We start from the raw sequence: 21,911 nt of genomic DNA on the forward strand, positions 1-21,911 counted from the left end.
AAATTCAAAATTTATGGATGGATAATTTAACAAATCTCTTCCACACATGGCAAAAATATCAGCACCAAATTAAGTTTAAGGGCAAAGTCCACATCCACAATAAAACCATTTTTGTTGTATATTTTATTGTCAAATACCTGTGGTTCTGTAGCAAATTCCACAAGTACAGAAAAAAATATAATAAAGATGCTACCCTCACTTTCTCTGGAGCTTTCATTGCTCCCTAGCTACTTCTCCCCTCAGACTTTATGCAACCCAACCTGCTCGGAAAACGTATTGTTCCATGTGCCCGCTGCAGCCAACTATATAATAATTATAATTATTGTTACCATGAGATGACACATCATGGCATTGTGCAAAACTGTGAGGGTACCCGGCAAGGGATGCATACGGTGTTGATTTTTTTTTTTTGCATTGCATAGCTGATTTCCGTGTGCGAAATTTGTAGACAAATCCAAGATAAATTCAGCCACATAGTTCCCTCCAGATTCTTACTGAATTACTGCAGAATGTTTTTGCAGAAATTTCACTACTGGTAATCTGACCTAGGAGTGAATAAGCTTTGTAATATAATTATATTCATCTAAAAAGGAAAGGAACTTAACTTTTGTTATATTACAATTCTCATTATGTAAAAATCAAAACAATAAATGTGAGTCCTCAGTGATTGACACCTAGCTATCCTGACAAGTGATAACGTATGGAAAGTTTTAAAGACTGCTTAGTCCTCTTTATCAGCCTATGTCAAGATCAGATTGCATCCCGGAGATTTAGACAGCTCTCTTGTAAGCTTTTCTTTTAGAAATGCTTTCCAGATAGTGGGTTTCAATCCTTTTCTTGGAACTATATATTTTGATCATAATAACCAGAGCCAAGTTATAGCCATGAAAACATTGGCATGTCTCCAATATCAAAAGACAGACAGGAGTTAGGCTAGGTTCACATTGCGTTAGTGCAGTCCGTTCAACGGATACATTAAAGGGACTCTGGCACCTGAATTTTGAGGGAACTATTTCAGACATAGAGGCGGGGTTTTCGGGTGTTTGATTCACCCTTTCCTTACCCGCTGGCTGCATGCTGGCTGCAATATTGGATTGAAGTTCATTCTCTGTCCTCCGTAGTAACAATCTTGCCTTGTGCAGGTGTGTACTATGGACGACAGAGAATGAACTTCAATCCAATATTGTAGCCAGCATGCAGCCAGCGGGTAAGGAAAGGGTGAATCAAACACCCGAAAACCCCGCCTCTATGGCTGAAAATTGTTCCCTCCAAATTCAGGTGACAGAGCCCCTTTAAACGGACTGCACTAACGCAAGTGCCGACTTTGGCACAGCGCTAGTGCAGATGAAGCATCTGCTAGCTTCATCTGTGCTAGCAGTAACGGACCCGGAAACGCTGCAGCCTGCATCTCGGGTCCGCCACTCAATGTCAGACGCATCACTAGCACACGCCCATTGTGGGCGTGTGCTAGCGATGTGTCCGACATTGCATTCAATGGCGCCATTAACGGACTACGTTACACCGCGTCATGCCGCAGTGTAACGTAGTCCGTTTAACGGAGACAGTGAACGCAGTGTGAACCTAGCCTTACAGGTTTAGCATGTTTAAATTGACACATGTAACACAAAACAGTTAGATCTCTTGATGCGGAAAACTGTAGATTGACACCTAATTTGACACGATCAATGTATTGTGCTGTGTTAAGGGGCAAATTACAGATTTCTGCGTCAAGATTTTTTTCTGCATGACATAGATGACAAAATTATATGTTCAGTTAAAAAAATACATCCAGCTACATCAGGTATGGTGTCCAATAAACAATGTGTTTATTTTATCTGAAAGTCATGAAATGATGCATATGAGTTTTATCAGGTCTGGCTTTGGTACGTGAAGAATAGTCACTGCTTCATGTAATCACTGATATTGCAGTACAGGCTACTTTTGACACCACTGGCATAAAAAAAAGATTTTCTTGGAGATGAAAAAGATAGAGCAGCAGGATATAATACAAAATCCTCTATAGACTAATTGTTATAATAGATATCGAAATTGCACCTTTGGGGACATTTTTTTCTTACTAAAATACTTCTAATATGATATGAAAATCATTTTTGCAATTGGGTTTCATTAAAAATGTTCCATCATTTGCCTCTTATAGACTGTGTGGCACTCTCTAGTTCTGGCTGCAGAATGAGTTAAAAGGAATCTTTCCGCTCATTTTTGCATACCCTAGTAACCCTACTAATAGTATACTGCAATAGGGCATTCAGGATATGTAACTTTATTGATATACGTTAGCACTTTTTGTTGCTGTAAGCCCCTGAAAATGTATTGTTGTGCTGGCTAGTCAAGCGTATGTTAATGCCAAATGAATATTTTCTTCTTCCCCTGCCCATAATCATGCCCACCCCTCTGCACTGATGTCAGTGATTCAGTCAGACTGCTGTATGCTTGAGGAACGCATTGCAATCCTTGGACTGGCTCTCCTGACTTGAGGGCAACAGCTGCATAGAAATACATGCTGTCACTCTCAGGTCATGAGAGCAGACAGCCAGTCCAAGGATTGCAATGTGATCCTTGGGAGAGTAATATGCCAGTTTGACTGCACCCAATCAATGATGCTGGTGCAGAGTGGTGGGCGGGATTATGGGTGAAGAAAAGGGTTAATATTCATTTGACATGAGCATACTCTTGACTAGCCGGCATGCATGTAAGTGCAAGATTAATATTCACCCCTTCCCTAGTCCATAATCCTGCCACCCTTCTGTGCTGAAATCACTGCCATATTCCTAGCCCGAGAATTGCATCGCAATCCTCGGACTGGCTGTATACTTGCTTGACCTGTGCGTGCCAACATGTATTTCTATGCAGCAGTCATGCTCAGGTAATGAAAGCAAACGCCCTGTACTAGGATTGCAGCCTGACTTAACCACTGACAGGAACAGAGGTGTAGGCGGGATTGTGGGGAGGGTAAGGGGTGAATATGTATAAGGCATTAGCATATGTTTGACTAGCTGGCGCACGACTATACATTTTCAGGAGCTTACAGCAACACAACAGGGCAACGTACAAAAATAAAAGTTACATATCCTGAAAGGGCTGCCCAAGCTCTATTTCAGGAGACTATTAGGAAGGTATGTAAAAATGATCTGGCAATTTCCCTTTAACTAAGAATCTGTCAGTTGGCCATGGTCTGACAGAGTTTGTAATGTTTTTGTCTCAGCTGATTTTTGGCCACAGACCACTTCAGAGTTGAATGTGCAGGGGCACAAAAATTTTGCAGCAGCCAAACGGTGCAACATTTTTAAAGAAACCCAACTGCAAAAATGATTTTTAGCCCCAATTACATGCCTTCAAGTAAAGAAAATTAATGGTCAAAAAGGCGACAACCCATGCTTTTTCAGTCATTGCAATACTTTGAGAAAAAAGAAACTTCAAGTCAGCAAGTACATGCCTTGCCTTTACTGTTAAGATCTTTTTTAAATCGAATAATTCTGAATTGACCAAACTAGAGCACAAACCTCTAGAAATCGATGGATGATGGAAGCAGCACACTACTAGAGTTCTTGGGTCTCTGCACACTTATCAGTCATGTTTAGATGGCAGTGGATTTTCTCTGCCAGACTGCTTGCCATCTAGGGCAGCTTAGTAACAGCATGCTTTATCCTAGCTGTAGTGTCTAAATGACAGGTACCCACCTCCCAGCCAGTTAGATGAGATGTTCTGCAGCATGGTAAACGGGATACAGAAAAATGCAATCAGCAAGTCGCTCACAGCCAAAGAGCAGATGAAAATGTTGGTGACTGTCCTCATGGCTTTGCTTCTGGTCACCACATAGAGAACCAGAGAGTTTCCGAACAGTGCCAGCACAAATATCAGCACACACATGCTGACAAACACTGCCTGGGTGCGCACAGGGAGCTCGGGGATGTAGACAAGTGGCTGCAGCTGGTAAAGTTCAATGAACTGCTCCCTGGTGACATTGTTCTCCTGCAGCAGCCTGGCAATCAGCTCAGGGGTGATATTGAGGGGCTGCATCCAGGCAGATCAGGGGGAGCAGCTTCCCTCCACCCTACACAGCCTGGCACTTCAGGAGATCACTCTCTGACAGAGAAGATGCAATCCATGTTCTTCTCAGCTCCATGGTCCATCCTGAAGAGTCCAGGACTTGTAGACCACCAGCCTATATCAGGTCAAGGCTCACCAGGAGGTTCCAAGAAGAAGATCTGGTGAAAAGTCATAGAGCAGGAACTTTAGCTGTTATATACTACTGAGAATATAGTGACAGCATCTCTCGGCTCGTTGTCTATATCGCTGCAGCGTCGCTTAATGTGACGGTACACTTTTACATCTGCTGGAACGACTACACAGACCCCAGGAGCAGATGATATCCCCCTCCTATGTGCAGAGCTGCTAAGCCCAGCACTGTCCGTGGTGCTGAAGGACAGCTCCTCATGTATGTGCAGACATCCAATGGCAGCTGAGCAGTAGGCTGGGTGCCAGTCATTCAGGGCTGGAGGCTGCAAGAGCCCAGGTGAAGTTGAGGCAATAAGTCACACCCCCTTGGCTATGCCACAGAGACACGTCCAATATGTGTGCAGACTGTATTGCCATCACAGGGGCTGCAGCTGACAGTCTGATTCTGAATAAATCCTGTGTTCAGCTAGTCTGTAACTAAAAGGAGACAACACACTGGGTAAATTAAAGTGCTGCAAAATGGGAGTGAAATCTGTGCCAGGATAGTAAGAATAAAAAAATAAGAAACTGTACCCTGCTGACATTATAATATACTACTTCAACATGTACTTTACATGTAGCAGAGCTGAATGTGTAGTGCACGTCAGTGGGGATGCATTGTTACAGCAGTCTGAAAATGTGCTGGGTTAATCGGGTTGTCCAGTACCTGGAATAACCTCTTTTTAAATGATGTCACCCCCTCCCTCGTAAAATATAACAGATACTCACTTCCCGCACCATTCTTCTATTATCTTGGTAATCGCATGACATTGTTGCCCATGATGGATGTGTGCATATGTTATAAAATAAAAATAATAAAGACTATTTTATTTCAAGGGATTCTGTCAGCAAGTTTTTGCTATGTAATCTAAAGACAACAGGATATAGAGGCTGAAACACAGAATTCAGGGATGCGTCACTTGTCACATTGTGTGCTGTAGTGTACTAACTATGAAGGATTTATCACTAAGAGATTTCTGGACTATTCCAGCAACTAAGCACCTCACTGTCTATGGACATTGTAAATGGAGACTCACAAAAAGGACCTGCAATAAAGTAGTCAAGATGAAGCGAACCAATTATTAAAATAATCCATATTTATTAAAGATACATTTTTTATATAAAAAAGATGACAGACAAAAGACATGATCCAAAGATATCCAACAGGAGGGGCTCCAGACAGTATAACAGTATTTAATATTAACCCCTTTCTGACCTCGGACGGGATAGTACGTCCGAGGTCAGATCCCCTGCTTTGATGCAGGGCTCTGCGGTGAGCCCGCATCAAAGCCGGGACATGTCAGCTGTTTTGAACAGAAAACAAAATACAAAACTGGGTGCTAAAAAATAATTTTTGGGGGAAAAAGAGGATTTTTTTTTCACGGCTCTGCGTTATAAACTGTAGTGAAACACTTGGGGGTTCAAAGTTCTCACAACACCTAGATAAGTTCCTTGGGGGGTCTAGTTTCAAATATGGGGTCACTTGTGGGGGGTTTCTACTGTTTAGGTACATTAGGGGCTCTGCAAACGCAATGTGACGCCTGCAGACCAATCCATCTAAGTCTGCATTCCAAATGATGCTCCTTCCCTTCCAAGCTCTGCCATGCGCTCAAACGGTGGTTCCCCTCCACATATTGGGTATCTGCGTACTCAGGACAAATTGGACAACAACATTTAGCGTCCAATTTATCCTGTTACCCTTGGAAAAATACAAAACTGGGGGCTAAAAAATAATTTTTGTGGGAATAAATATTTGTTTTATTTGTACGTCTCTGCATTATAAACTTCTGTGAAGCCCTTGGTGGGTCAAAGTGCTCACCACACATCCAGATAAGTTCCTTAGGGGGTCTACTTTCCAAAATGGTGTCACTTGTGGGGGGTTTCAATGTTTAGGCACATCAGTGGCTCTCCAAATGCAACATGGCGTCCCATCTCAATTCCCATCAATTTTGCATTGAAAAGTCAAATGGCACTCCTTCCCTTCCGAGCTCTCCCATCCGCCCAAACAGTGGTTTACCCCCACATATGGGGCATCAGCGTACTTAGGACAAATTGTACAACTACTTTTGGGGTCCAAATTCTTCTCTTACCCTTGGGAAAATAAAAAATTGGGAGCAAAAAGATATTTTTTGTGAAAAAATATGATTTTTTTATTTTTACGGTTCTGCATTATAAACTTCTGAGAAGCACTTGGTGAGTCAAAGTGCTCACCACACCTCTAGATAAGTTCCTTAGGGGGTCTACTTTCCAAAATGGTGTCACTTGTGGGGGGTTTCAATGTTTAGGCACATCAGTGGCTCTCCAAACGCAACATGGCGTCCCATCTCAATTCCTGTCAATTTTGCATTGAAAAGTCAAATTGACCTCCTTCACTTCCGAGCTCAGTCATGCATCCAAACAGTGGTTTACCCCCACATATGAGGTATCGGTGTACTCAGGACAAATTGTACAACAACTTTTGGGGTCCATTTTCTCCTGTTACCTTTGGTGAAATAAAACAAATTGGAGCTTAAGTAAATTTTTTTGTGAAAAAAAGTTAAATGTTCATTATTATTTAAACATTCCAAAAGTTCCTGTGAAACACCTGAAGGGTTAAAAAACTTCTTGAATGTGGTTTTGAGCACCTTGAGGGGTGCAGTTTTTGGAATGGTGTCACACTTGGGTATTTTCTGTCATATAGACCCCTCAAAATGACTTCAAATGAGATGTGGTCCCTAAAAAAAAATGGTGGTGTGAAAATGAGAATTTGCTGGTCAACTTTTAACCCTTATAACTCCCTAACAAAAAAAAAATTTGGCTCCAAAATTGTGCTAATGTGAAGTAAACATGTGGGAAATGTTACTTATTAAGTATTTTGTCAGACATATCTCTGTAATTTAATTGCATAAAAATTCAAAGTTGGAAAATTGCAAAATTTGCAAAATTTTCGCCAAATTTCCATTTTTTTCACAAATAAACGCAGGTAATATCAAAGAAATGTTACCACTATCATGAAGTACAATATGTCATGAGGAAATATTGTCAGAATCACTGGGATCCGTTGAAACGTTCCAGAGTTATAACCTCATAAAGGGACAGTGGTCAGAATTGTAAAAATTGGCATGGTCATTGACGTGCAAACCACTCTTGGGGGTAAAGGGGTTAAGTAAGGACACATGCTATAAATTAGATTATAATGTACACACAATGGGCCCAGAAACACCATAGACCAGTGTACTAAGGACATGCAATGTTTGCTGAATAGCATAATCCAAAGTTTTATTACCTGTCAGGAATGCTGTTGAAAGAGTGCCAATGTCTGCGTGGATGCCCAAAACTGCCGTGGAGACCCTCCTCGCCCCAACGCACGTTTCGCCCTGGCTTCGCCCTGACTTCTAATTGTATATGGAGAGCCTGGTGTGGGCGGGGTTAGCTTTCTCAGCTCTGCTTCATTCTAAATCTAAAAGCTCTGATGGTGTCTGTTGTGAATTCTGTGGTCAAGCTCCCTCCTGTGGTCATGAGTGGTACTTCGGCTGGTTCTGTCTATGAGCTTCCTCTGGTGGATGTGAGTGGGGCTGCGGCTTCTGAGTTTCCTTCCTCAGGTGACGAGGTTAAGTCGTTAGGTGCTGCTCTATTTAACTCCACCTAGTTCTTTGTTCCTGGCCTCCAGTCAATGTTCCAGTATTGGTCTTGCTCTCTCCTGGATCGTTCTTGTGGCCTGTCTGCACTGCATAAGCTAAGTTTTGCTTGTGTTACTTTTGTTTGCTATATGTTCTGTCCAGTTTGCTATATTGGTTTTTCTTGCTTGCTGGAAGCTCTGAGACGCAGAGGGAGTACCTCCGTACCATTAGTCGGTGCGGAGGGTCTTTTTGCCCCCTCTGCGTGGTTGTTTGTAGGTTTTTGTGCTGACCGCAAAGCTATCTTTCCTATCCTCGGTCTATTCAGTAAGTCGGGCCTCACTTTGCTAAATCTATTTCATCCCTGTGTTTGTATTTTCATCTTTACTCACAGTCATTATATGTGGGGGGCTGCCTTTTCCTTTGGGGAATTTCTCTGAGGCAAGGTAGGCTTATTTTTCTATCTTCAGGGCTAGCTAGTTTCTCAGGCTGTGCTTGAGGCGCCTAGGTCTGGTCAGGAGCGCTCCACGCCTACCTCTAGTGTGGTATGATAGGATTAGGGATTGCGGTCAGCAGAGTTCCCACGTCTCAGAGCTCGTCCTATGTTAGTAACTATCAGGTCACTTTGTGTGCTCTTAACCACTAGGTCCATTGTGGTTCTGAATCACCAGTTCATAACAGGTGTCTGAACAGCTGCACCCAGTAAACTAAATGATATATCATTGGATTCAGCTTCTCTTTGCCTACATTACACTGCTCTCAGATGAGGTAACAAAACCCTGCTTACAGATTTATTTGAAAAGGTGTTTACCCATGCAATGGAAAATCCCTTTAAGAGGATGAAATATTATGCATGACTATTGCTGTAAGTTGTAATAAAGTGACACATTTACTGCTATGTGTTTTAAACTTAGCTCAGTCTCCTCCCTATCAAGATGTTATCATTAGAGATGAGAGAATCGACTTACTGTAAATATAATTTGTGTCAGAAATTAGGAAGTTCACCAGAACTGAGGTTCGATTCATGCAAATCATCAAAAATATGTCCACCGCCATTTAACACAAACCAGAAAACTGCATGAGTCTGACAAGGCAAATGACCTCAAGCGAAAGAAAATCAGGCTGCTCAATAATGCGTTGCAGTTATCACATCATATCACATGGTATAGTGCAGCCAACCGGAAAGGGAAGAATCCAAACTAAAAAATATTTGCATACACATGTTTTGGGAAGGTTGCCCTTCGTCAGTGCGAAGCGGGAAATCAGAAATCTGGATTTGGCTAAGTGAGAGGCCTTGGACAAGAGTTTTAGGGAGGAACTTTTCTTCTTGTAAGAATACCAAGTTTGCTGTACGGAGACTATTCGGCCATGCAATCCTTCTCTGGGAATTTAAACATGTAAATATACTCTTCTGAGGGTAAGAGGAGAGGAACTCAAGTGACAGTTACTGGAAGTTTCCAGATGAATTGATTTGGCTGGATGAGAAGCCAGTAGCTTTCCTTAAAGGCAAAATTCGACCTTTAAAGACTGTTGCCACCTGACCGGAGATTACACAAGACTAGTGATGAGCTTGTATTACTCGATATTTCTGAGCATGCTCGGGTGTCCTCCGAGTATTTTGGGCGTGCTCATAGACTATGTTTTTGTCTCCGCAGCTGCATGATTTGTGGCTGCTAGACAGCCTGAATATATGTGGGGATTCCCTTACAAACAGGCAACCCCTGCATGTGTTCAGGTTGTCTAACAGCCGCAAATCATGCAGCTGTGGGAACGCAAACATAATTTCCAAACACGCCCAAGATACTTGGAGAACACCCGAGCATGCTAGGAAATCTCGAGTAACGAGCACACTCGCTCATCACTACTCAAGACTGTTATATGTAGAACTCAATTATAAGTTTGTGGGGGCTGCCAGCATGTCATCTTTTAAATCAGTGTCAATGTAGATGATGTGGAGCTTTGTATGCAGAAAACAGAAGTGCATCCCCTACAAATGCATAGAAATTAATTTGTACTTAATTTAAGGTGAAAAAAAAATGTCAGATAGTTAAATGAGTTGTCTCATCACTAGTTAAATGAGTTGTCTCATCACTTTTTATCAGCACTCTCACATGCTGCTAGCAGAGGCAGCTCTGCCTGTGCAGAATTGGCTAAGGAACTGCAGCTGAGTGGATCAAGTGTTCTGACAAGGTCCAGAGTAGTGCTTGCAGACTCTATAGCAGTGTTCCCCAACTCCGGTCCTCGAGAGCCACCAACAGGCCATGTTTTCAGGATCTCCTTTGTATTGCACAGGTGATAATTGCATCACCTGGCCAGGCAAGCATTCAATCACCTGTGCAATACTAAGGAAATCCTGAAAACATGACCTGTTGGTGGCTCTCGAGGACTGGAGTTGGGGAACACTGCTCTATAGCATCCTTCCCTAGGTAAGTGCCAATCTGAGACAACAGTGTGGCCCATATATGAGGCAAGGAATTTATTCACAATAGGATTTTCATAAGGGGTATATTGCAAAGTTCCTTGTTTTTACAAGAATTTTGCATTTGGTAGATAAGGCAAACCTTTTAGTAGGTATAAAGTTACTTTACGATTCAGTGTTACTGTATATGATCTGGTTAAACACTATGGGGTGAACACATTACAAACAATAATTTGCATTTACGACACCCTTTTAATGAAAAGTTTGCTACAGTAAGATGTGCTTAATTTATTAGGAGGCCAAGAGTAAATGAATTGCTATTTTTGCTATTTTTGCAGTCAACACATCAGAAATCAATTCTGACTTGGGCTATAATTTAAGCCAATTTCTAGCGTTGTGAGTATTGTTGAAAAAAATTATATTATGCAATTATGGCTGCCTCATGACATTACTTTATTTCAATGAGAATTTCCCCCACCCTTATCAAGATTTTCATTTTTTTTGCCTATAACAACAATTCATTTGTTGTTGAACGGTGAGATTTCTCCTGTTTACTTGTTTTTATACCAGAACCACAGAGAATGCAAAGTCAGAACAGTTTCTCATCTCTTTTTCCTGGCTGGCACCGACACATGCAGCTGCCTTTTTTATACATTGTGTCACAGTAAGACTATTCTGATTATGTGTTCATAAATGGGATAAAAGGAATTTGAATAGAATACAAAGCAATACCTCAAAATAAAGCACTACTAACCACACAGATTTCTCCTGCTGGGTAGAAATCCACTTGTGGCTTATAGAAATGTCCAATGGGAACAGCGATGACAATATCTGTAAAGTGCTGTGGAATATGGTGACACTATGTTAGAAAGCATAATAAATAACTAAAAAGAAAGTTAAATAAATATAGAAATCTAGTTTGGATTTTGAAAGGGAAATCAAACTCTTGGTGTAAGACTTTGAAAAGATATTTACCATGTTCAGGCATATAACATATTTAGTATTATTTCTACAGAAGTCAACGTTCATAGGTTTCTTTTAGTTTGCCTTTTCATTCATAACTTATTATTCAAAAGACTATAGCATAAATAAACAAAAAGACCATAATCCATTAAACAGAGATAACACCGTTTATACACAGCTTATACACAAATAACTGGGCAATATCAGTGTAATATATTATCTTGTCTCCTCTGGATGTTTCTTTTATTCATTGTGAATGCTGAGTTCTTTCCTCCATGTTTGTGAACTTTACAAATCTAATTTACTATAAGCCATTTGTTTGCCAGTTTCCTTCATCAACCATGCTTGTGCGCTAAAGATATCAGAGCCAATTGATGTTTTATGTGAATTAATTGCCATGTGCTGTTGTTACTGTAAGGAAACTGTTGAATAATTTTTCTTTCTAAAACATATGCAGTGCACATGGGATGCCAGAAGACCGATTGTGGGATGCATTCCTTACTGACATTAGTGGTGACTGCGCCATGCACCTAGTGCACTGATACTGATTACATGAAGGTTGGTGATCAGTCTCATCATCTGCTTCCTCCTGGCCATCATTAGCTTCACCACAGGGGCCTTCCTGAATCCTGGCATACTTCAATGCTTCTGTGGTCAGGGGATCCCTAATATTAATGAGTAGTGTTGAGCATTCCGATACCGCAAGTATCGGGTATCGGCCGATATTTGCGGTATCGGAATTTCGATACTGAATTCCGATACTTCCCGCGTATCGGATACCGGAATCGGAAGTTCCCAGAATTCAAATTGAACGCAGCAGCCAATGAGGAATGAATGAAAGTGTGGGCACATCCTGTTTAGCATGGTGGGCATGTAAGTACTGGCAAGGCTTGGATTGGCTGCTGAAATGATGTCACTCTGCACTATAAAAAAGCGCTGCCGCCATTTTGCGCTCACTCTGCTGTGATTTCAGTTAGGGACAGGACGCTGTGTTCTAACTGAGGGCCAGTTGAGCTTGCTAATTGCTTTATTTTCCTTTCCAAAGGCTAATTTAGCAAAACGCTGTGTGTTCTTCACTGTTCACCTTGCTCTTGCCTTGCAGCGCTGTTTTAACAGCGTTCTGCAAGGTCTCTGTGTGTGTGTGTGTGTGCAGCTCACTCTGTAGTCTGTGTGCAGCCATATACCCGGTTGTATTCAGCTCAGGGGGGGTTCACACTGCCTCACACAGTTGTTCTTTTTTGCTCTTAGTGCAGCCTGCTGCACATTTTTTCTCAAATTTCCTATTAGTGTTTTTCCACCAGTCTCCAGCTCTATTGTGGAAAAACACTACATAGGATAACCTAGAGGGGGGTTTTTGGGCCTTGCAGCGCCGTTTACGGCTGTCTGCACGGTCTCCGTGTGAGCCCAGCTCGCCCTGTAGTCTGTGTGCAGCCATAGCCGGTTGGATTCAGCTCAGGGTTCGTTACTGGCTCATACCTTGAGAAAAATTTTCCTTTTTTTCAAATAGTGCAGCCTGTTTAAAATTTGAAAAAAAAAATTCCTATTAGTGTCTTTCCACTCGTATCCAGCTAAATAGTGGAAAAACACTATATAGGATAACCTAGAGGAGGGTTTTTTGGCCTTGCAGCGCCGTTTACGGCTGTCTGCACGGTCTCCGTGTGAGCCCAGCTCGCCCTGTAGTCTGTGTGCAGCCATAGCCGGTTGGATTCAGCTCAGGGTTCGTTACTGGCTCATACCTTGAGAAAAATTTTCCTTTTTTTGAAATAGTGCAGCCTGTTTAAAATTTGAAAAAAAAAAAATTCCTATTAGTGTCTTTCCACCAGTCTCCAGCTCAATTGTGGAAAAACACTACATAGGATAACCTAGAGGGTTTTTTTGGGGCCTTGCAGCGCCGTTTACGGCTGTCTGCACGGTCTCTGTGTGAGCGCAGCTCGCCCTGTAGTCTGTGTGCAGCCATAGCCGGTTGGATTCAGCTCAGGGTGCGTTACTGCCTCATACCTTGAAAAACAATTTCCTTTTTTTCAAATAGTGCAGCCAGTTTAAAATTTGAAAAAAAAAATTCCTATTAGTGTCTTTCCACTTGTATCCAGCTAAATAGTGGAAAAACACTATATAGGATAACCTAGAGGAGGGTTTTTTGGCCTTGCAGCGCCGTTTACGGCTGTCTGCACGGTCTCCGTGTGATTTAAACTAGCTCTGTAGCCCGATCTGCACCAAAAAAAAGGTTAAGTTCACCAAACACAACTTAACACTTGTGTAGGCCACATTTGAAAAATAATAAAGTTTAGTCCACAATTTACAACATTAGTGTTTCTTACACCTGTTAGGAGGAGCATTACAGGAATAAGCACACTAAGGCCTTAGTACTTTTCTGCTTATCTTTATCTGTCAACCAAGATGAAGAGGGCAGGGAGTAAGGCACGTGGGCGTGGGCGCGGAGCAGGGAGAGGAGCAGGGAGAGGACGTGGTGATTCTGTGCCTGCTGCGGGCGCCGGTGACTCGTCGTCACTCAGTTTCAGCAGGGAACAGTCCTTCATGCGCAGCTTTGTCGGAGAGCGCCGTGCACCGCTGCTGCGTGAAGACCAAATTGAAGCCGTTGTCGGGTGGATGGCAGCTAACGCCTCGGCATCGACTTCAGTTAGTGCCACATCCTCTCAGGCACAGAGCACTGGAGAGCAGCCATCTGTCTCTTCACCACCTGCCAAATTGGCCAGGCAGTCAGAGAGCCCAGGACAGGAGCCGTCTCTACTTCTGTTCTCTGAATCTCTTGGCTTGGAAACAGGGGGCCAGCCAAGCAGCATTGGAGAAATGGAAGAAGAGGCAGTGTGCAGTGATGCCCAACACCTTTTTCTCTCTGACTCTGAAGAGGCAGGTGGGCCAGTGCCTCCGGTGACCACAGCGCAGTACGCATCTGATGATGAAACTCAGGTGCCGCTTTCTCGTGCGTACTGTGCTGCTGAGACTACCCAGGAGGAGCAGTTGGTGGCAGAGGGTAGTGGAGATGATGAGGTCCTTGACCCATCGTGGCGTGAGGAACAGGAAGGTGGTGGGAGCAGCTCAGAGGAAGAGCTTCCTCTTACGGGCCAAAGAGGGAGAGGGAGGGGGAAGACTGCGGAGCCTGTAGCCTCCACTTTGGCACCCGTTAGGAGCCTGTCTCTTTCCAAAGCCAAAAAGGGCGCTCCCAAGACTTGCAGTGCCTGGTCCTTTTTTGACACAGTTGCAGATGACATTTGTTTTGTCAAATGCAAGCTGTGTCATCATAAAGTAAAAAGAGGGAAAAATGTCAGCAACCTCAATACCACAAATATGTGGAAACATGTGCGGACCAGGCACGCGGTGGAGTTACAGAAACACACTGAAGATGTAGGCCAACCAACAGCGGCAGCTACCACCTCTTCAGCTCGTGTTGCCTCTTCCTCCAGCTCACGCACAGCTGGTTTGGCTTCCTCCCAGAGACCTTGTGTAATTCCACCCACAGCACCACCTTCCCAGTCATCCTCACACTCCCAGTCTACTCTACAGCCATCGGTAGTACAGGCATGGGAGAAAAGGCGGGCATTCTCGGCCAACCACCCCCGAGCACAGGCTCTGAATGCAGGCATTGCCAAACTGTTGTCCCTGGAAATGCTCTCGTTCAGGCTGGTGGAGACTGACAGCTTCCGTGACTTGATGGCATTGGCAGTCCCACAGTACAAGGTGCCCAGCCGCTTTTACTTCAGCAGGCAGGCTGTCCCTGCCCTGCACAGGCATGTTGAGGCAAACATAAAACATGCGCTACTGAACGCCGTCAGTAGCAAGGTCCACCTCACCACCGATGCGTGGACCAGTCAGCATGGACAGGGGCGATATGTTGCCCTCACTGCCCATTGGGTTAATGTTGTTGAGCCAGGTACAGATCGTGCGAGTGGCGCAGGACGTGTCCTGCCCACTCCAAGGATTGCAGGAATCCAGTCTGTACGCATCGACTCCTCCTCTTACACCAGTTCCTCTGATTCCTCTCTGCAGGATCCGTCACAGTCCACCCTCACATGGACCCGTGAACGTTTACCTATGACCGACATGAGCACAGCCGTGGCCAAACGTCAGCAGGCCGTCTTGAAACTAGTTTCATTGGGGCATCGAAGCCACACAGCGCAGGAGCTCTGGAATGCCATAAAGCAGGAGAGCGATGTGTGGTTACTGCCAGCGAATCTCCAGCCAGGCATGGTAGTGTGTGACAATGGCCGAAATCTGGTGGCAGCTTTGGCCCTTGGCAACCTCACTCACATCCCATGTCTGGCACATGTGCTCAATTTGGTTGTGCAGAGTTTTCTGAGGGACTATCCGGATCTTGATGCCCTGCTGCACAAGGTCCGCCTAGAGTGTGCTCACTTGCGGCGTTCCAGCTTGGCCAGATCCCGCATTGCTGCTCTGCAGCGCCGATTCCGCCTTCCGGAACACCGCATCATATGTGACCTACCTACCCGGTGGAATTCCACGTTACATATGTTGGAGCGGTTGTGTGAGCAGCAGCAAGCAGTTATGGAGTACCAGCTGCATCAGGCGCAAAGAAGTCGCAGTCAGCGCCGATCAGACTTCACAACCACAGAGTGGGCCACTATGAAGGACGTCTGCCAGGTTTTGCGTCCTTTTGATTATTCCACGCGGATGGCAAGTGCAGATGATGCACTAGTCAGCATGACTGTCCCCCTTATCTGCCTGCTTCAGCAAACTTTGCAAGGGTTAAGGGATGATGTGGTGGAAGAGGTGGAGGATGAGGAGTCACCTTTTCCATCAGCTTCTGGAGAGTCAGCGCCACGTGGTTCCTCACAAAGGGGTACGCAGGGGCCAATTTGTGAGGAGGATGAGGAGGAGTCAATGGAGGAGGAAGAGCTCCGTCCAGAGGAGGGAGCGACACAATTGTCCAGTGGTCAGTGTGTACAGCGAGGGTGGGGTGATGACGAGCGGGCAGAGATCATGTCTCAAGCAGGGGACAGCGTTTCTGGGCCGGTTGGCACTCTGCAGCACATGGTGGATTTCATGCTGCAGTGCCTGAGAAACGACCGCCGCATCGACCACATTCTCAACATGCTTGATTATTGGGTGTTCACCCTCCTCGATCCTCGCTACCGGGACAACGTCCAAAACCTCATCCCTGCGTTGACCCGGGAGCGTAAATTGCGGGAGTACCACGACACACTGGTGAATTCCATCATCTTCTCCTGTCCAACTGAGAGGAGTGCTGCTAGTGCTTTACAAAGCAGCTCAGTGCGTCGAGGCAGTGGGGGAGGCTCTGCCCAAAGAGGGAGCAGAAGCAGTGCCTCTGCCCAAGGCAAGCCCAGTATGGCACAACTCTGGCACACTTTTGTGTGCCCGCCCCAAATGTCTACACCATCACCGGCGGCTCCAGTCAGCAGGAGGCAACGGTTCCGTCAGATGGTGACAGACTACATGGCTTGCCCTCTTACTGTACTCCCAGACGGCTCTTCCCCGTTCAAGTTTTGGGTCTCTAAGCTGGATACATGGCCAGAGCTAAGCCAGTATGCATTGGAGGTGCTGGCTTGCCCTGCGGCTAGTGTCTTATCGGAACGTGTCTTTAGTGCCGCAGGTGGTGTACTAACAGACCGTCGCATGCGACTATCCTGGATCTCGCAGGAATTTGCCACTCCTCTGCCTGATTAAGTAATTGGGTGTCATCCAGGTCTCCTGCTGTGTTCATCTTTCTACCACCTGAACTGCTATTCCTGGGCTCCAACACCGCCAGTTGCGGCTCAGAAGTGCAGGCTGCACAGTAAAAACATACGACCCAGTGTTATTGGGTTTCAGTAACGTCAGCTGATCCCCAGCTGTGTAGCCGGCAATGTGTCCTGCGACCGCCACGCTGGCACAACAACCTAAATGTAAGGGAACCTGTCCCCCCCCCCCCGTCGTTTGTTACTGAAAGAGCCATCTTGTGCAGCAGTAATGCTGCACAAGGAAAAGGTAGCTCTTTTTTTTTAGCTCTTTGCACACGCAGAACTTAACACTTATAAAATGTGTTCACTGATACCGTTATACCGTCCCGGAGCTGGGACTTTCCTTCGTAATGTGACGCAGCACAGCCGTCATTCCTACCCCCTTGGTGCCATGCGCTGCCTCCTCAGCGTTGTTTTAAGCTGTCACGGAGCCTGCGCTGTTCTGTTATCCCTTGGGCATGCCCTATTTGCGCTGCCTGTCTTCTGACATAATTTGGTGTCAGGCTGGCTGCGCCTGTGCGGCCGCGGTGCCCGAGATCCCGCCTCGCAGTGTCTTCTGATTGAGTCACACTGCGGGCCTGGGATCCATGGGCATGCGCAGTGCATATCTTCCCCTCGGGCTCTCGCTCATTTCCCTCCGCCTTCTTTAGACTGTGCGCCGTCAGCTGATCCCTAGCATGCCACGGCCGTGACACCGCACAGTCTGAAGAAGAGGGAAGGAGGGGAGTGAGAGTCGAGGTTATGCACTGTGCATGCCCATGGTTCCAAGGCCCGCAGTGGGATTACGTTAGATGAGACTGCGAGGTGGGATCTGGAGCAGCGTGGACGCACAGGCACTGACAGCCTGACACCAAATTATGTCAGAAGACAGGCAGCGCTAATTGGGCATGGCCAAGGGCTAACAGAACAGCGCAGGCTCCGTGACAGCTTAAAACAACGCTGAGGAGGCAGCGCACGGCATCAAGGGGATAGGAATGACAGCTGTGCTGTGTCCCATTACGAAGGAAATTCGCACCTCCGGAACGGTTTAACGGTATAAAGGGACACATTTTTAGTGTTTACTTCGGTGTTTGCAAGGAGCATAATTAAAAGAGCAACCTTTTCCTTTTGCATCCTTAGTGCTGCACAACATGGCTCTTTCAGCTACAAACGTCTTGGGGGGGGGGGGTTAAAGGTTTCCTTTCAATTTGCTCCAATCAGGCTTCGGCCTACACTCTGTTCCTCTGCTCCTCCTGCTGTCCCTGGGCTCTAACACCGCCAGTTGGTGCCTGGAAGTGCTGTGTGCACAGTCAACAGTCGCTCCTCTGTTATTGGGGTTCAGTAACGTCAGCTGATCCCCAGCTGTGTGTGCGGCAATACCTCCAATCTGCTCCTCCTGCTGTCCCTGGGCTCTAACACCGCCAGTTGGTGCCTGGAAGTGCTGTGTGCACAGTCAACAGTCGCTCCTCTGTTATTGGGGTTCAGTAACGTCAGCTGATCCCCAGCTGTGTGTGCGGCAATACCTCCAATCTGCTCCTCCTGCTGTCCCTGGGCTCTAACACCGCCAGTTGGTGCCTGGAAGTGCTGTGTGCACAGTCAACAGTCGCTCCTCTGTTATTGGGGTTCAGTAACGTCAGCTGATCCCCAGCTGTGTATCCGGCAACGTGTCATGCGACCGCCACGCTGGCACAACTAAAATGTAAGGGGACCTGTCCCCCCCCCCCCTAGGCGTTTGTTACTGAAAGAGCCACCATGTGCAGCACTAATACTGCACAAGGGAAAGGTCGCTCTTGAAATTATGCTCCTTGCAAACGCTGAACTACACACTCATGTAATGTGTCCCCTCACACCGTCCAACCGTCCCGGAGGTGGGACTTTCCTTTGTAATGTGACGCAGCACAGCCGTCATTGCTACCCCCTTGGCACCGTGCGCTGCCTCCTTAGCGTTGTTTGATTCCGTCATGGACCCTGCGCTGTTATGTTATCCCTTGGCCATGCACAGTTTGCGCTGCCCGTCCTCTGACATCATTTGTTGTCGTCCTGGCTGCGCCTGTGCGTCCACGCTGCCCGAAATCACACCTCGCAGTGTCGTCTAATGTGATCCCACAGTGGGCCTGGTATCCATGGCCATGCGCAGTGCATATACTAGCCTCTCACTCCCCTTCTTCACGCTTCTTCAGACTAGGCGGCGTCAGCTGATCCCTAATAGCATGCCACGGCCGTGACGCCGCACAGTCTGAAGAAGCAGGAAGGAGGTGAGTGAGAGGCGATGATATGCACTGCGCATGCCCATGGATCCCTGGCCCGCAGTGGGACTACATTAGATGACACTGCAAGGTTGGATCTCGGGCAGCTTGGACGCACAGGCACTGCCAGCCTGACACCTACATGATGTCAGAAGACGGGCACCGCTAACTGTGCATGGCCAAGGGATAACATTACAGTGCGGGCTCCGTGACAGAACCAAACAACGTTGAGGAGGTGGTGCCCGGCACCAAGGGCGTTGGAATGACGGCTGTGCTGTGTCACATTACAAAGGAAAGTCCCACTTCCGGGATGGTTTGACGGTGTGAGGGGACACATTATATGAGTGTGTACTTCAGCGTTTGCAAGGAGCATAATTTTCGGAGCCACCATTTTCCATGTGCAGTATTACTGCTGTACAAGATGGCTCTTTCAGCAACAAATGCCTGGGGGGGGGTTAAAGGTTCCCTTTCAACTTGCTCCACTGCAGGCTTCGGCCTACACTCTGCTCCTCTTTGATTCCCTGGGTTTCAACACTGTCAGTTGCCACCTGGAAGTGTTGTCTACACAGAAAAAACACTAGGTGATGTGTCAGTGGGGTTCAGCACCGCCAGCTGTTCCCCTGCTGTGTAGTCGGCAACGTGTCCAGCACAAGCCACGCTGGCACAACAGAACAAAAGCTGCCACCAGTGCAGGCTTCGGCCTACACTCTGCTCCTCTCCTCCTCCTGCTGACCCTGGGCTCAAACACCGCTAGTTTTTGCCCGGAAGTGCTAGCTGCACAGAGAAAAACACCAGCCAATGTGTTAGTGGGGTTCAGCAACGCCAGCTGTTCCCCTGCTGTGTAGCCGGCAACGTGACCTGCAAACGCCATGCAGGCACAGGAACTGAAATTAAAAGGGAACCTGGCCCCACCCCCCCAGGTGTTTCTATGTATAACAGCCACCTAGTACAGCAGTACTGCTGCATTTGTACAAGGTGGCTGACTTTTTCTCCTTGCCCACGTGTAACTCAACACGTACAAAATGTGTCTCATTGAGACCATTCCACTGTCCCTGAGGTGTGACTTTCCTTTGTAATCATACGCAGCACCCCCCTTTGTAGCGTTTCCCGTCTTTTGTCATCATGGTTAGCTGGCTGCGCCTGTGCATCCGCCCTGCTAGAAACAACGCCCCTCGTTGTCATATTTATTTTGTCAGCGAGGGTGTGGTTTATGGGCACGAGCAGTGCATATGTTCGCCTGTGTTCACTCATCTCCTTCCGGCTTCTTCAGACTGGGTGTCCTCATGGCCGCGGCAGGCGATAAGGGATCAGATGAGGCCGCCCAGTCTGAAGCAGGTGTAAGGACATGTGTGAGCGGCAAACATATTTAGTGCACCAGGGCACGAATCCCAGCACCGCAGTGTGATTTTTTAAAAACACACTGTGGGTCTGGGATTCATGTCCATCGCTAACCGCAACGGCCGACATGAAATGAGGTCAGAAGACAGGAAGCGCTCACAGCGCATGGCCAAGGGATCACAATAGCGCAGACTCCTGTACAGCAAATAACAACGCTCAGGAATCTGCGCCCAGTACCTAGGTGCAAATTTTGACACCTGTGCTGCGTCTCGTTAAAAAGACAAGTCACGCCTCCACAACTGTTTGACAGTATAATGGGCTAAATAGTGTACGTGTTTTAGTCAGCGTGTGCAAGGAGCAAAACAAATAGAGCAACCTTTTACTTGTGCAGCATTAATGCTGCACAAGGTGTGGCTCTTGTACCTTGCAACACCTGAGGGGGGGGTTAAAGGTAACCTTTGAAATTGGTTCAACTAGGCTTCGGCCTACACTCTGCTCCTCTACTCCTCCTGCTGACCCTGGGCTCAAACACCGCTAGTTTTTGCCCGGAAATGCTAGCTGCACAGAGAAAAACACCAGCCAATGTGTTAGTGGGGTTCAGCACCGCCAGCTGTTCCCCTGCTGTGTAGTCGGCAACATGTCCAGCACAAGCCACGCTGGTACAACAGAACAAAAGCTGCCACCAGTGCAGGCTTCGGCCTACACTTTGCTCCTCTCCTCCTCCTGCTGACCCTGGGCTCAAACAACGCCAGTTTCTGCCCAGACATGCTAGCTGCACAGAGAAAAAAAACACCAGCCAATGTGTTAGTGGGGTTCAGCACCGCCAGCTGTTCCCCCGCTGTGTAGCCGGCATCGTGTCCAGCACAAGCCACGCTGGCACAACCGACCAAAAGCTGCCACCAGTGCAGGCTTCGGCCTACACTTTGCTCCTCTCCTCCTCCTCCTGCTGACCCTGGGCTCTAACACCGCTAGTTTTTGCCCGGACATGCAATCTGCACAGAGAAAAACACCAGTCAATGTGTCAGTGGGGTTCAGCAACGCCAGCTGTTCCCCTGCTGTGTAGCTTGCAACGTGACCTGCAAACGCCACGCAGGCACATGAACTGAAATTGAAGGGAGCCTGCCCCCCACCCACAGGTGTTTCTATGTATATCAGCCACTTTGTACAGCAGTACTGCTGCATTTGTACAAGGTGGCTGACTTTTTCTCCTTGCCCACGTGGAACTCAACACGTACAAAATGTGTCTCATTAGAGACCATTACAATGTCCCTGAGGTGTGACTTTCCTTTGTAATGACACGCAGCACCACCCTTGTTAGCGCTGCCCGTCTTTTGACATCATTGGTTAGCTGGCTGCGCCTGTGCATCTCCCCTGCTCGAAACAACGGCCCTCAGTGTCTTATTTTTTTGGACAGCGAGGG

The 21,911-nt window shown here is 46.6% G+C and overlaps 1 protein-coding gene across 1 annotated transcript in view; it reads right to left on the minus strand.

Annotated features, from left to right (window-relative positions):
- The window catches only part of QRFPR (pyroglutamylated RFamide peptide receptor), a 202,850-nt gene extending 198,423 nt beyond the window's left edge, over positions 1–4,427 (minus strand). Inside the window, exon 1 of the mRNA XM_069745739.1 lies at positions 3,699–4,427. Coding sequence (XP_069601840.1) covers positions 3,699–4,038 — 340 coding nt within the window. The 5' untranslated portion in view covers positions 4,039–4,427. The remainder of the gene's footprint in view (positions 1–3,698) is intronic.
- Positions 4,428–21,911: the final 17,484 nt, after the last annotated feature.

The sequence above is a fragment of the Ranitomeya imitator genome, chromosome 1 (genome assembly GCF_032444005.1).
Source record: "Ranitomeya imitator isolate aRanImi1 chromosome 1, aRanImi1.pri, whole genome shotgun sequence".
Taxonomy (NCBI): Eukaryota; Metazoa; Chordata; class Amphibia; order Anura; family Dendrobatidae; genus Ranitomeya; species Ranitomeya imitator.